Here is a 15000-nt window from a genome sequence, read left to right as displayed (position 1 = left end):
GTCTGGCTCACTAGCAGTGCTTTCAGGATTTCCGCAGGGTTCTGCTCTGGGACCGTTGTTATTTTTGGTGTAAATTTATGATATCTCTGCTGTCATGGAACCAAATGTACGACTAAAGTTATTCGCAGATGACTGTTTATTTATTCTGCAGTTAGAAACACTGACGACCAGCTTAGAATTAACAACTCTTTTCAGGCATTGGGCGAATTGTGCAAAAAATAGAACATGGAAATACATTATTCGAAATCAACATACACGCACATTACAACAAAGAAGTCTGTTCATTCATTTCCATATTTCATTTGTGACAATTGTTTGGCAAATGTAACTCAGTTTAAGTATCTAGGAATGACAATAGCACAAAATTTAGATTGGGGCACACATATCGTAGAGGTATGTTCTAAAGTATGTCAGAGGTTATATTTCCTGAGAAAAAAAATTGGAACATGCTACACGGGATGTAAGACTAATTACATATAAAGCTTTTTTGAGGTCAGTCCTTGAATATGCGTCAGTAGTATGGAGTCCTAATTATAATTATTTGAAGAAACGATTAGAAAGAGTTTAGAGGTACGCAGCACACTTTATTTGCGGCCGATATAGGACAGAGTCAGTTGCAGGTATGCTCGCTCTCCTCCTGTAACCTGGATTTATTAGAAACACGTAGACAAAAAAAAAAAAAAAAATCGGCTGAAGCTATGATTCCAGATCCTCTAAGGCCAGATCAATATTCAGAAGGAAACATACATACAAGCACCAGGCGAACGGAGTTTTAAAGCAAATCATAGTCGGATAATTCAGCCGTACTACGCCCGTAGTGGAACTTTCAGGCATTCCTTCTTACCCCATGTAATTGAAATGTGGAACGACTTGCCAATGAGTGTTGTGCAAGAGAGTGATCTGCGTGAATTCGAACGATCTCTGGATAACTATATGTTTGAAAGTACCATTTGATGCTTGACTGAATGTACCGTTTGATGCTGATGTATTTAGTGCTTGTGAATAATGATGTTTTTCTATGAAGTTTTTCATACCCTCTCTGTAAGGACCCCAGTATGAGGGTTGACAGTATTGGTAAATAAATAAATAAATAAATAAATAAATAAATAAATAAATAAATAAATAAATAAATAAATAAATACCAAAAACGTTTGAAGATCGGCATGTCGTCACTAACTGTCATCCGTTCACAGTGTGTGCGTTTACACGTGCAGTGAGTGAAACAGATTGGTTACTGCGCAGTACTGTCAATAATTCATTCGTCTAATGAAGCCCTGCATTAGTTTGTGGGTCTTGATTTCTCAAGTTATTTCCGCAGTTCTTGAAGCCAAAGTACAAGTGGGGCATATTGGCGGAAAGGGACAGGACGCAATGTATACAGCACGGGGCTCCGAGCACATGCCTCCGCGTTGTTGGACAGAAAGTAATGTCAAATACGACACCAGTAGATCGTCCCTGTATATATGCTTAGCCAAACGTTCAATCCACTTGCAAAGTGCCGTCCCTTTTCATACCCCCTGCCCGCCGTGGCCCCCGAGACTGAATACAAAAACGGAGGTCATCCTTAATAATAATAATTGGTTCACAGGAAGGGAAAGGCGCAGTATCTGTCACACTTGCTCTGTGGACACCTGAACCGAGGTTTATCCTTACTATCTTATTATCTGCTCTCGGTGTCTGTTACCTCGCGTTTCATGGTGGGACTGCACCGCTGTCGGCCTCCCATGATAAGGCGGAGCTGCGCACTTCTAGCGTTCTCGTCCCAGCTGAATATACGGCACTGTACGAGTGGCGCAGCCGATTGAACCTGCGGCACCAAACGAGTGCTCAGAAAGCTCCACGAGTTTCTTCAGGTGAATAATGCACAAAACGCCCCTGTTTGCATATGACGTGTTCGCACCGAATAACATGCGGCCGTAGAGTTAATTTATTTATTTCAATACCCTCAGGACCAAAAGACGTTAAAGAAGGGATGGGTGCAATTCAAAATAAGAGTAAACATATAAAAAAGTACAAAATGCTGACCAATTAACAATATCAATGGTGCAATTACAAAAGGTAGTCAATTAGTGCAGTCTTGAAGGATGGTGCGTCCACAATTGAGGCAATGGAGAGGGAAGGCGGTTCCATTCTGTGCAGGTTTTTGGTAAAAATGAGTTCAAAAGGACGTTGTTGAAGGGATTCATTGTGACTCCTATCACGATACTTCACGAGATACGAACTCAACATTAAGCGTAAAAGACGCACTCGGTGTCTTGCTGTCGTTAGCGCTCAAGAAAAACAGGCGAGACTTCGTTGCTCGAGGTAATGTGTTGACGAATTGCATTATCGTGGACAGATTTGCCCGTGGCATTTCTTTGCAAAAGAAAATCCCTGCCACATGGGGCAGCATTCTTTTGCACATGTTTGAAGAAGCGGCTGCAGCAAATTTCAATGCGACAGCGGTAAAGGTCCAGTTCTCCAGGAACTCCAGTGCCGGCGTTGTGAGCGACAAATCAAAGGCATGGCTCTGACAAATGGCAGCTGGTAGCATGCATGGCCTGTTACTGATTGCGTCGTAACGATTCTGCGACGTCACGCGATAACACGATATGGCCGACTCGACAGCAGCTGCCAACACGGATTTCTGCTTTGAAATAGAAGGTTAGGGCAATCGAACCCTCCAGGAGCCCTGCATTTCGAGCGTAATGTGAGGGCCGTGCGGTGGCCCTGGGCCCTTGAAGGGTCCAAACTCGCTCGTGAAATAAAGCTTTTTCCTCCTCCTCCTCCTCGAGTCGGACAAGATACCTCTTGACTACATATAGGCATGCATGTTCGTAAGGCGGCACCTAATGTTTATGTATAGGGTGGTCTTCCACATGATTCGGCATCTTACGGCTCTTTACGCTAAGGAGTGCGCGCGGGATAATAGAGGCACACATTGAGGGAGTGGAGGTTAAGCGAGCTACATGTACGCCAACGAGTATCCCCATGGGGACCTACATACCGGTAAAGTTCTTGAGTCAAACCCTGAGACGCGAAGACAAATAGCGTCCCCCAACTTTTCTTTTTCATTTTTTTTTTGTCATACGTTCTGCTTCGTGCCTAATCCTCTTTCCGATTGAAAAAAAAAAAAAAAAGATTGGAGCTCAAAGTCGTTTGTACTAATACGTTGAAATATTGCAACAAAGATAAGAACCGTGAAAACGTCGTGGTCAAGCGACAGGGTTACGGGCTGCACTTCTCAGAGCTATCGAACTGGATTTGGTAGACTGGGAAAGGCTGACACCAGCGACTGCAATAGCCCTAAACTATAAGGCTCCTACCCGATACAGTAGATGTTTAGGGGGCTAAATTGATGTTTCACATCATCATCGTTGCGAGCCAAGTCCGAGCGCGTGTCACCCGAGACGTAACAGAAAGAAGACGAAGACATATCGTAGACGGCGGACATGCGGCCGCGTTCGGACACGAGTCTGTCCAGCAGGCGACCGCCTTCTGGCCATTACGCTATCCACGCCGTGCATCGGGAGTCCAGCCTGAGTGACCAGCATGAAACCACGGGGGCCTGTGAAGAGGAGAAAGAGGGCAAGGAGTGGGCACTGATTCTCGAATACGGCTGTAAGTCTACGCTGCCACAGCTGCACCTCTTCTTTCTGAAATTGTCGCTCAGTCCAAATTCCGTTAGTATAGTACATTGTTTACATTGTCCGCCATGTGACGACCAAGTTTACGGCTGGAAGCGTACATTTTTTTATGTGCTTTTGCAACTTGCTCCCGCGTACAATAAAGGACGCTACCCAAGTCTACAATCTTGACACGTGTCACATGCAGCACACCTACAAGCTCTCCTCCAGGGCTATTTTTAATATTAATGCAGAATCAGACAAACCAGAGGGCGCCGCCTGATAGAACCTCGAGTAAGTTTACCTGTCATTGTGATTCCCTTCACGAGGTTCCCGGTATCAAGTACTCCTTTGTTGATCCGGGGAGATTTTACTTGTATTCGATCTCGTGGGTGCCCTCTAAAGCCTATGCGTTACAACGCTAGCTGTATTGCGTGCGTTGGCACGCGTTTCGCGGTATTAGGCATGTATGTCGGTACGCTGGTATAAAGGTATAAGCACAGGGGTTTAGCAGGGATCACTTGATCATCACTTCGGTGCGCCTGTGTAATTCTGGTGACGTAGCGAAAATGAATTCACACGCAATACCGGACAAGAGGAAGACAAGATGTAAGCATGCCCTGCGCTTCGTGTAGTTATAACATCAATGGCCACATTGCTCTTAACTGCCAGGTACGTTTACGGCAGTGTTTTGTGGCAATGATCAAATCAGCTCAACCATTCAGTGAATAATCGTATCCGATAGCTCAGCAAAGACGCTGCGCTGCCAAATTAGTGACTCAGCTTTTGGCATTTTTTCATCTCGTAGGCATGGTGGTGTGTTGCATTACGGCCGCGGCCCTGGCGCTCTGGATCGTGTATCTGGGGCGGCGAGGAGGACAAGGGCCGTCGATGCGTAGCTTGGCTGAACTGAGCCATTCGGTGGTGACGAGCAGCGGCAGCTTGCGTGGAGTGTGGATCGACGCGGGCAATAGCAGCGTGCTCGCCTTCTACGGAATTCCATACGCCGAACCGCCGCTGGGAGCCGCTCGCTTCCAAAAGCCGACGCCTGTACGCCCCTGGCAAGGGGAGCTCAGGGCCACCTTTAAGGTTAGACTCCGCTCCCCCCCCCCTCCCCCCTACGAAAAGAGAATCGGGTGCGATACACTAATTCCTTCCCACGTGGTGCTCTGGTAGGTGTGAGGGGTTGCATAGTGGAGGCCGTCGGTTCAATTTTTACCACTGAAATGTCAAATACCGACTCGAAACTACAAATTTTGCAATTCGGGGCTGCCACAGCCGGCGTTATCCGGGCAAATAACACTAGCTCACTGCTGAGAGAGGGATTGTAACAGCCACGCAGCAACTTTGGCTAGTTTGTGTTGTTGGACAGGCGTCCCAGTCACTGCACAGTAACACCGCTCACCGTTTGTAACTGCTGTGAAGTGAATAAACGACTAAATCTTACAGCACTCAATAATATGAGAGCATTACAAATCTCATAGGGGTGTGATTACGTCCTTAGTTGTGTAATTTCCTGACCTGAAGGTGACGTCACCCGACCGGAAGGGACAAAGACGCGTTTCGATATGTGTTCCCTACCACCGTGTCCCCCCTCTAGGCATCTTGGGGAAACATCTAACAGTTAGATCCCCCAAGAGACGTCTGGTTTCGTGCACACAGACACGGGGAGGTCCGCAAACACAACCACGGAAGAACGACACAAAACACGGTGTGAAGGCCTCACTAGCTTCTGTTATCGTATTGCCACTATGCAATTAGGCGTGTCTGTGAGCTCTTTGTTAGGATTCGGTAGCTTGGAAATTTTCTGGAAGTTCTTAAAACTTGTTTTCTGATACGTAAATGAAAGTATATAAATTATTACAATGTCTACAAAGTTCATGCGTGCTCGGTTCGGAGACAATTAGGCGTCGCTAGTTCAGAAAACTTAGCGTAGTTCAGGTGCCATATACTATGTCAGCAGTACCATCATTACGAAAAGCCCCATACACATGGATTGCACATAGCACTTTAGACGAAACGCTTGCTTATAGAACGATAACATCTTTTAGTACCCGAAACCAATCAATATTTGCCACAGTAGATCTTTTTCTCCTTACCTTAAGTTTCGTAGTGCCCAGCCCACATAGCTCCACACATTCATTTTATTTCGCATAACACATCGGCCCCCTAGCATCTTTGCCAGCGCTGTTCCCTTAACTTCCTGTCCTTTTTTGTGCATAGCGTATTCGTAATTTATGTCGTTCAATATACTTATGTGCCTTAGATTTTTTGGTATAAATCATTGCATTTATTTATGTCTGTTACATTCTAAGAAGTTTCAATGTATTGCGTAGTATGCTCTTTAGTTTAATCACACTGACAGATGGCACTTCTTTAGGAACGCAGCCCCGAAGTGGTTTTTTCCTGGTTTGAGCGTCGGTGTAACCGGCAGAGCATAAGAAGAGCGAAGCGGCGAATGAAAGTAGGGCGGAAGGGCCAAGAGCGAACGAGGGGACCAGCGAATGATGAAAGTACGGGCATAGCGGAAAGGAGACGAGGCAGAAGATGGTCAGACATGGTAGAATAGGAGGAGTGGTGCGGCTCTCCGCCCTCGGGTCTGCGGCTATTGCGAAAAGCATCGTCTCAGTAGAACTTGCGGGACCGCAGCGCCGAGATTGAGATTTCGTGGATGGCCGAAGCAGTGGCCAAGCGCTACCGCCGTTATACAGTACTGCGTGTTCGGTATTCGATGTGCTATCCACTGTGAATCAAATACCTAAACTGCTGCGCTTAAATTTTTCATTTTCGAGTATCGTAATCGTCTTGTTAATTTTTTCAACTTCTCGCACAACGTGTGCTGCTGTGCAAACTAGCATCTCTGTCGAGCAAAAGAAAAACTCAGTTGCGTACTGCCGTGCTTCCGTGCTACGTTACTGGAGCAACCCGCTATATCTGACGTCCTGGATAATGAATATGCTTATTGCCAACACTTCTATAGTAAATGGTTTGAAGGAACTGTCTTTTTACCTGTCGAATTTATTGACACGTATTCGTGAATAAAATGACGGCTAGCGTGATCTTCCAATCGAAACTTTCTCGCCCGATAAAAAATGATCTCTCCCTTTCAGCATTAAGGTTTGACGGAAGTAACAAACCTTGGTCCGCATGATCGTGTCTGCTGCACTGATCGCATTCTGTATTAGCCCGTGTTTTATGATTACGTCATAATGTGTTAAAAAGACCCCAGAGGGTCTGATGCAATCAGAGCCCTCCACTGTGAAGCCTGTCTTAACGTTATGCAGTCTGAAGAAGTCTAACTGCGCACACATTTCAAACTTTTGTTTTTAGATTTTTATGGTGCTCTCTGATTGCAGGCGCCGCCGTGCCCTCCCCAATGGCTGCGCGTGCACGAGCGGCAACGGGGCAAGGAGAACGCCGACTGGACCGAAGACTGCCTGCACGTCAACCTGTGGACGCCCAGCCTGAGCCCGGCCAAGCTGCGTCCCGTGCTTGTACTCCTGCACGGAGGGCACTTCACGCACGGCTCCAACAGGTTGCGCCAGTACGACGGGGCCCTGATGGCGGTGCGCTGCGACTGCGTTGTAGCCGTGCCCAACTACAGGTCCGCTACGCTCGCATTCGCTGAGTAGATGCTGCGTAGGACAGAGTGACACGGGACGAACAGGAGAACCAAGCGAGACAAGAGCTTTCAAAATCCTCAGTGAAAAAGCTCACCGCACTCTTATTGGGCGATACCCGTAAATGTCATTCAAAGCCGCCACAGCGCCTGCTCACAAGCCCGCTTGCACTTTGCGATTACGAGCCGCAAATCCACCCGGTGGCAGCCAATTGATCCTACACGACCAATGCATTGAAAGCTCGTTGTGAGCAACACCGCATTCTGCCACTAGAGTAGTGGAGTGGTATAGTATGTGTATGTCCAATAGTTTGGGAAATTTCCCTTGATGCAGTAAAATTTGTAATCTGGAGTAATTAATAATTAGCATCCAACCAATCAAAGGAAAGAAAGCGTAGCAGGGGGCGGCAGCAAGTTAGGTGGGCGGATGAGGTTAAGAAGTTCGCAAGGGTCAAGTGGATGCAGCTAGCCCAGAACCGGGTTAATTGGAGAAATATGGGAGAGGCCTCCGCTCTGCAGTGGGTATAGTCAGGCTGATTATTATTATTATTATTATTATTATTATTATTATTATTATTATTATTATTATTATTATTATTATTATTATTATTATTATTATTATTATTATTATTATGATGATGATGATGATGATGACAACGACGACGACGACGACGACGACGACGATCCAACTAACCGCAGTCATACGGCTACAAATGTCCTCCACTGGCACTGAAACGTCAGACTAATACCATTCCCACTTCAGGTTGCTAATCAGTTTGCTCTTTCCCTTCCATCTGATAACCGTCTTGGCTAGTTCAGATGCTAGAGTGACTTCCCTGGAGAGGAAGGGGTCCTGAGTGGTGGAAAAATTTAATTAGGAAAAATTTAAACAATTGAATTAAGATGTTTCGGTTAGCTGATGTTTTAGCTAAATTGGCAGTTAAGTTTTCTCTGAGTACTTTAATATTTTTTCATGAGGCTATATCTTCAAGTAAGAAATTTGATTAGATTACTGCGCTATGAAATAGTGGGATATTCATTATCACGGTGTAGGCGGGAATTAGTGCTATAAATACCGGCTACGAATTAAACAAGACCGCCTTACAGTCGTTGTTAGTAGTTCATGTTGAGACAGTGGATAGCAAGAATTAGTAGAGGAGGCACAAACAAGAGATCACTGTAAGCGTTATGTTGTTATTATTTAGGCATTCGTGCATACTTACTCTCTTTCCAGGGTGTGTGGCATCATTTCACTTAGCTCCTGCAGTGTTTGGCGCCCATAGGCATTACAGATTACAAGTTCCGAGGCTAATGGCTATTACTTACACGACTGGCGCATACGCGCTTGGAATCCACAGGCGCAAATGGTACATGTCCTAGTATCAATATAATATTGCCATAGGCCTCCACTTAAACACTTGTATTTTTTTTATTTCGGCGTTCCGGGGATGTAACTACGTTGCTTATCTCAAAGAAAGCGTGATGCAGGGCTCTCGCCAATGAATTAGTCGCTGTCCTGAAGAAAAAAAAAAAAGGAAAAAAGGCGCCACCTGGTTTGCCCCTTATGTACCTAATACATGTTGCAGGCTTGGCGTGTTCGGCTTCCTGTACGCCAACGTCACAGGCTTTCCGGGAAACCAGGGTCTCTGGGACCAGCACCTTGCCCTGCAGTGGATCAAGGGGAATGCGGCCGCATTCGGCGGAGACCCCCGCAGCATTGTACTCTGGGGAGTGGACGCCGGGGCCATCAGCGCTGGTCTGCACATCCTGTCGCCACTCGGGGGGAGCGCACTCTTCTCCAGAGTCGTGCTGCAGGTGGGACTCCGCGAGTGTATCTCACAGGCAAAAGTGCGAGCACTTACAGGCAGGATGCCCAGCGTCTTCTCGCTTTTAAAAGCAATTTAATAATTGTAATATCGAATGAATGTGCAAACGATGTTTACAATCTCGCGCTAACTTAGCTCATCGTTCTTTCGGGAAGCAGTTTTTCGATTTCAATAGACAGATTTTTTTCTCGTTATCCTAAACTACACAGCAGAGTGACCGTCGATATTCTTTCTTCTATTTAAAGATCTTAGTGCAGGTTGCACCAAAATCTGCTCTGCTTGCACCGATTCCTTGATTAATCGTGTCAAGTTTCTCAATACAACTTCGTTCAGCAATTGCATTCACTTGTTTGAAGAAACACAGAAATCACGACAGGAAAAAGGGCATCTAGGAAATACAAGCACGAAAATGCACAGGGAAAAACATGTAGCGTCTAAGTTTCTCCACGTTGCGTGCCTCGTCCCTGTCTTTGTGAATCCCTTCTTTTACAGTGCACTTGAACAAAACCTTTCACTTGAGCTGCCTTTTCATTTTCCTCTTAAGGCCTTCTTACCTAACGACACCTTTGTCCGCTGGGAGCCTCAGGCGCAAGTCCGGTGAGGAAAGTGAAATGGTTTTGTCACTGGAAAAATTATATAGCATGCATGGCTTTTTCTTGTTTATTTCTTTTTTTTTTCCTTCCGAAAACGGGCTGAGTGTGCTCTGTTTATACCTGCACGAGAACTGCCAAGACCACCGAATTCTTATCGTTGGGCTCGTCAGGAAAGAGCAGAATGATTGTGCATGGGTCACCTGGGGACTTGTTCTTTTAGGTGCTGCAATGCGGACATTAAGTGAGCAACTCCGTGCGCCCATTCGTCCACGCATAATGAAGATGTACGAGAGCCAAAGCACCACAGCGTCAGTCCCTTCTTTGGAAGATCATCTAATGGGAGTCGACAGTTGCTCGGCAAAGCTAATCAACCTCATTTTGTCATACCTTCCTTCGCCAGATGCTTAGCGGAACACAGAGGTTCGTTTGGCCTTCACTGCGACTAACCTGGACCCAGACAAAGATTACCTAAATAAGCACTCGAGGCATCCTCTCGGAGAAGGAACAAGGTCTTTAATGGAATTACTGGCTGTAGATCATGTCCCAAGAGCCAACATAAAGATTGAAGTCCCACAAATACTCGCGAGAACTCTCTCAGAGTCCTGTTATATGTTGCCTCGTGAGTTGGAATCACGGCGGTGCGCTCAGTGGAGTTCACTCCCGTTGTGCGCAGGGAGGTTCCCCATTGTCGTGCCTGGGCGAGTGCGCCGATGCCGAAAATGTGCGGCTGGTCGTAGCCAAGTTGTGCACCTCGCCCGACGAGGCGGAGGACGAGCGTCGCGCCCTCGCCTGTCTCCAGGCGGCATACGCGGCTGCGCTGGTGGCGCTGCCTGTTGACGAATACTTCGTGCAGACTCTCAGTCCCTTCCTACCCACGTACGGGGACTCGCTGGTGCCCGTCGATCCCAAGGTTGGTTGGCCACAGTTCTCACTGCGTTTACATGGCTCTCAATGCAATGCTGCATCAATGCCACACGTATTCCCTACCGCACTGGTAGATTACTCCCTTCTCATTTTCCCGTGAATATTCGCGGCTGCACGGCAGGAAGGGTGTGAGCGTGGGGCACGGAAAAGCTTCAGGAACAGAGGTATATATTTGTGACAGTTCTCCCTAGCTCACATGGTCATTCAGTGGCACGTCGGCGTGGGAAATGAACAGGTTCCATTCATGGGGTCTGAATATAGGAAGGAAGATAAGAAAAAGTGATGTCTATGAATGATCATAAAGTGTTGAAGAATTAAAGGGGCGCACCCCTCGCAAGTCTATTAGCAGCACGATATGAAAATGTGTTAATAAATGTGAAAACACAGCGAAGCAGCCCACAAAGATATCACTTGACTATGTTGTGTGCTGACTGTCGGGAGATCCCCCCCTCCATTCCCCCTTCACTGTCCGCTTTCGTGGACAGGATGAGGAGAGCAGCAGAGTAGCGTAAGAAAACGCTTTCAACCACGCTAATGTTATTGAACATGAGCTAAGAAGCTGCGCGAATGACATTTCTCACTTAGTAACTGAAGGAACTAACTGCAAAGCATGATCAGTGGCCTAGGCAGACAAACCAGAAAAGTAGATTGGAAAAAAAGAAGTTAATATGCGGAAAACTAAAGAAGTATTCAGCAGTCTTTGGTCGAAAAGCACATTTGCGACAGGTAGCGAGGCACTGAGAGTGGTTAAACAATACACCTGCTTAGTGCAGGTAGTGGCCACAGATATCGACCATGAGAGGGAAATAACGAACCATAAAAGTAGGCTGAAGCGTGAAGAAGGAAGGTACGTCAGCCGCGTATAAAAAGCCTTTATCCTGGCTGTCAATATGGCGCTCAGTTCTCTTCACGAGACTACCTCCCGTCCGAGCCTCCGAGCCGTCGTCTTTCTCCTTCCCATCCTTAATCCATACATGAATCTTCAACGAAGCGTACTTGGCTACTTGTCACAAACCCCCGCCTTTACGGTCAAAAGAGGCGCGGGATCCCATTTACGGTTACCCGTCGTCCCTCTATTAGGTTTGAGAACACATATAAAAGTTAGACCGGTCAACTCGTGAAGTACGTGTGTCGGTGTGTGTTTGAGGAATAAGTTCAAATAAGGTCACTTCCTTTTACAAACAATTGAATGCTTATAAATAGTAGTCCAAACTACACTGCATAAAAATAGAATACAATGAAAAAAAAATAAAACGCCACGACAAAATATTGAGAAACGACGACTAGTTAAATGACAAGAGGAAAACCCGACAATGAACAAAACGCTGCGTTAAAAAGAAGACTATAAAGATGACAAAGCATGTATTCTAGATAGAATAAGTATGGTAAAAAGTCACATAGAAAACACAGCGTAAAATATTACTAAGTCGGGTAAAGTTAACAAAAGCGAAAATAATGTTCGATTAAAGTCTGTGGCGAAAGGGAATTCTCACGGCTTCCTTGTTAGTTGAGGCGTCGAAGGCTAAGTTTATCGGTAGCGGCGCCGTACAGATGAGGAGAACGATGCGTCGATCGCGGCCCCAAGGAAACACAATACGCTTTCTGGGAGCGACCGCGAGAGTGGCCCGGAAGTCTGAATCTTCCCAGAGCGCACTGGCGCGGGCGTACTGCTGTATGCGTTTTTATGCTCTCGGCTGTCTACGCAGCGCCCGCGTCAAGGACGCGCGGTCGCTGCCCCATCGGCTTGTCGAATCATGCTCAGAGGAGCAGCGAGGTGCCGTGAGTTTCGCTCTATCTTTGAGGTAGAATGTCCCGCAACTTCCGCTGTAGAGGTGAGGCAGCTTGTGACACTACTCTAAAAGGGTGATTTACAGTTTACCATGTATTGCTCAAGAAGTACATATATATCAGTTTTATCTTACCGCTACCCACCATGGGGCACCAAAATGTAGTTTAACGAGGAAACGGTCTCAACTTAAATTGAGGACAACACAGCGAGCTATGGAAAGAAAAATTTTAGGTATTACGTTAAGAGGAAGAGAGTAGACTGCGCCAGGAAAATAAAGATGAGTTAATGAGATCCTGCTTTAAATCCGCAATAATGAAAGGGCATGGCCAGGGCATGTAGTGCAAAGTCAAGTTATTAGCGAATCGCCGCCTGGGACAGCTACCAGGATTCCATTAGAATGAAAACAAAGCATGGAGTAGCAGACAGTTAGGTGGACTGATGAATCTAGAACATCTGCGCGGATAACGTGGCCGCACCTACCATAGCACAGTGCTAGCTTGGTGACTATGGAAGAGGCCCTTGTCGGATGGTGTATAGTCAGACCAAGAATAGTGTTTATTTTGACGATTATGCTTCCAGGTGCTGGCTTCCGAGAAGAGGCCTGTGCTGGTCTCTGGAAGCTCCGCGCTAGCTTCGGCCTCTCGGCCTCCGGCTCCTCTGTCGGTACTGATGGGCTTCAACCGGGGCGAAGGGACGCACTTCTTTGCACGCTTCCTAGACGCCTCTACAAACAGCTCGTGGGCTCACTTCACGCCAGACCAGCACCGTGGAACCGCCTCAGCTCTCTTCACGTTCATCTTCGGCGAAGAGATCCTGGAGGTCGAGAACCTTCACACGGACCTGGAGTCGCTCAACGACGCTGGCCGCGTGTTTCGACACTATGGCGCACTACTAGACGAGGCTCTCTACGTCTGCCCTGCGTTGGCCTTCGCCGAGTACTTATCGGACACGGCGCTCGTACACGTCTATGAGTTCGGCCTAGTCGACCACGAAGCTGTCACGCCAGCGCAGGCGCCACAGCACAACGACGACTTCGACGCCGCCTTCCATTTTGGCGCCGAGGACTACCTCGAGCCAGCCGGAGCGAGAGGCTTCGCCGAAGCCGTGCTTGCCTTTGTCGCCAACGGGTAAAGGGCGATGAACATTTATGTGACGTCACTTTCACAAATTTGTTGGCATTGATGTCTTCGAGTTGTTCACAGAATTTTCATGCTTCGAGCAGCATGTTCCTCATTGTGCGGCCGCAAGTGAAGCTCGTATATCGGTCTTTTGCTGAAAAGCATTCAGTAAATCCACTTAGATAGCTAACCTAGGTGAATTCACTAATTTATTGCATTCTTTCTTTGCGCCAAATATTGCTTGCAGTTGTACGACTGTAGCCTCGAGGAATGTCATAGGGGCATCTCGGTGAACTGTCATATTCAGTCGGTGTTTTCGCAAGGAGGATAATAAAATGTAGCTTCTCGATAGTGTTATTCTGGCTAACAAAATAGTCCTGTATTTGCAAGCCCTAATGAATGAAAGAGTAATTAAAAAATAGAAATGCGTAATCGCGTATGCTATAATAAATGTACGTGATCATTAAAATATATTTTAGAAACGCGTTATATTAAGTATACCACTAAGTATAAGCCAAAGCTGCTTCTAAGTCTACCGTAGCTTGTCGTAGAGGAGGCGCAAGACAATATACAGCAGGTAAAGATACAGTGGTAAACCTGCAATGCAATTTAAACTGATTGCTGGGCTAGTTGGGGCATAGTCACATAAAGGAAAGGTTAATAGCGCAAAAAGACACAAATAGGCACAAATAGACACACAGGACCGGCGCTGACTCCAACTTCTTTCTTGGAACATCACATACAAACTTTGGATGTTGAAGAAGTTTGTATGTGATGTTCCGAGAAAGAAGTTGGAGTCAGCGCCGGTCCTGTGTGTCTATTTGTGCCTATTTGTGTCTTTTTGCGCTATTAACCTTTCCTATGTGTGACTGCAATGCAAACATCGTCTGCTTGTCAGGCTTCCATTTTTGTAGAAAATTCGGCAACCTCACATCAATACTCTCTCAAAATAATGTACAGGCACATTTAACGCTTATTACAGCTCGAATCCATCGACACAGGAACTGAAAAAAGCTGACAACTTTACGAAAATTTTCTTTCAGCTGCAAAAGCTAGATGTGAAAGTTAAATTATTTCAATCAAAAAATTTTTGTTCACTTGTGGCAACATTTCATCGCTTTTTTTTTGCCTCCGTTTTATCGCAGCAGGATTGTGTATATGTTGTCCAAACGCAGGACTGCAGATTGGCCAGCTTACACCAGGACTGAGCCTATGGCACGCTACTTCTCGCCTAACCAGACGATCACCGGCAGGTTGCCCGCGGCCAGCAAGTGCAAGCCCCGCTTCAAGTGCTACCCCGGAAAGATTCACCTCTAGAAGCCGATGCATGCGCTCAGTAACGCCCTACAGAGCTCGTGGATACACGGCTTCGCAAAAGGTGTTGGCGTTTCAACCGCACTATATACGGTGTCGTTGAACTACTGTTGTTATACTACAGAGAAACGCCTGTATATATGTATACGTTATATCATCACAGCTAGTCGACGACAATGCGTTAGCATATTACGATGTTACATCCACATTGT

General features: G+C 46.4%; 1 protein-coding gene across 1 annotated transcript in view; it reads left to right on the top strand.

The window, feature by feature from the left end:
* Window positions 1-4418: 4418 nt before the first annotated feature.
* The window catches only part of LOC146185926 (acetylcholinesterase-like), a 10863-nt gene continuing 281 nt past the window's right edge, over window positions 4419-15000 (top strand). Inside the window, exons 1-6 of the mRNA XM_084605599.1 lie at window positions 4419-4694; window positions 6962-7209; window positions 8811-9039; window positions 10317-10553; window positions 12936-13483; window positions 14650-15000. The exon at window positions 14650-15000 is cut by the window's right edge and continues 281 nt beyond it. Coding sequence (XP_084461725.1) covers window positions 4497-4694; window positions 6962-7209; window positions 8811-9039; window positions 10317-10553; window positions 12936-13483; window positions 14650-14791 — 1602 coding nt within the window. The 5' untranslated portion in view covers window positions 4419-4496 and the 3' untranslated portion in view covers window positions 14792-15000. The remainder of the gene's footprint in view (window positions 4695-6961; window positions 7210-8810; window positions 9040-10316; window positions 10554-12935; window positions 13484-14649) is intronic.

The sequence above is a fragment of the Amblyomma maculatum genome, chromosome 6 (genome assembly GCF_055883805.1).
Source record: "Amblyomma maculatum isolate TAMU_Amacu chromosome 6, ASM5588380v1, whole genome shotgun sequence".
In the NCBI taxonomy this organism is placed as follows: domain Eukaryota; kingdom Metazoa; phylum Arthropoda; class Arachnida; order Ixodida; family Ixodidae; genus Amblyomma; species Amblyomma maculatum.
Note: the sequence above shows the minus strand (reverse complement) of the source record. Positions and strands in the feature narration are given on the sequence as shown.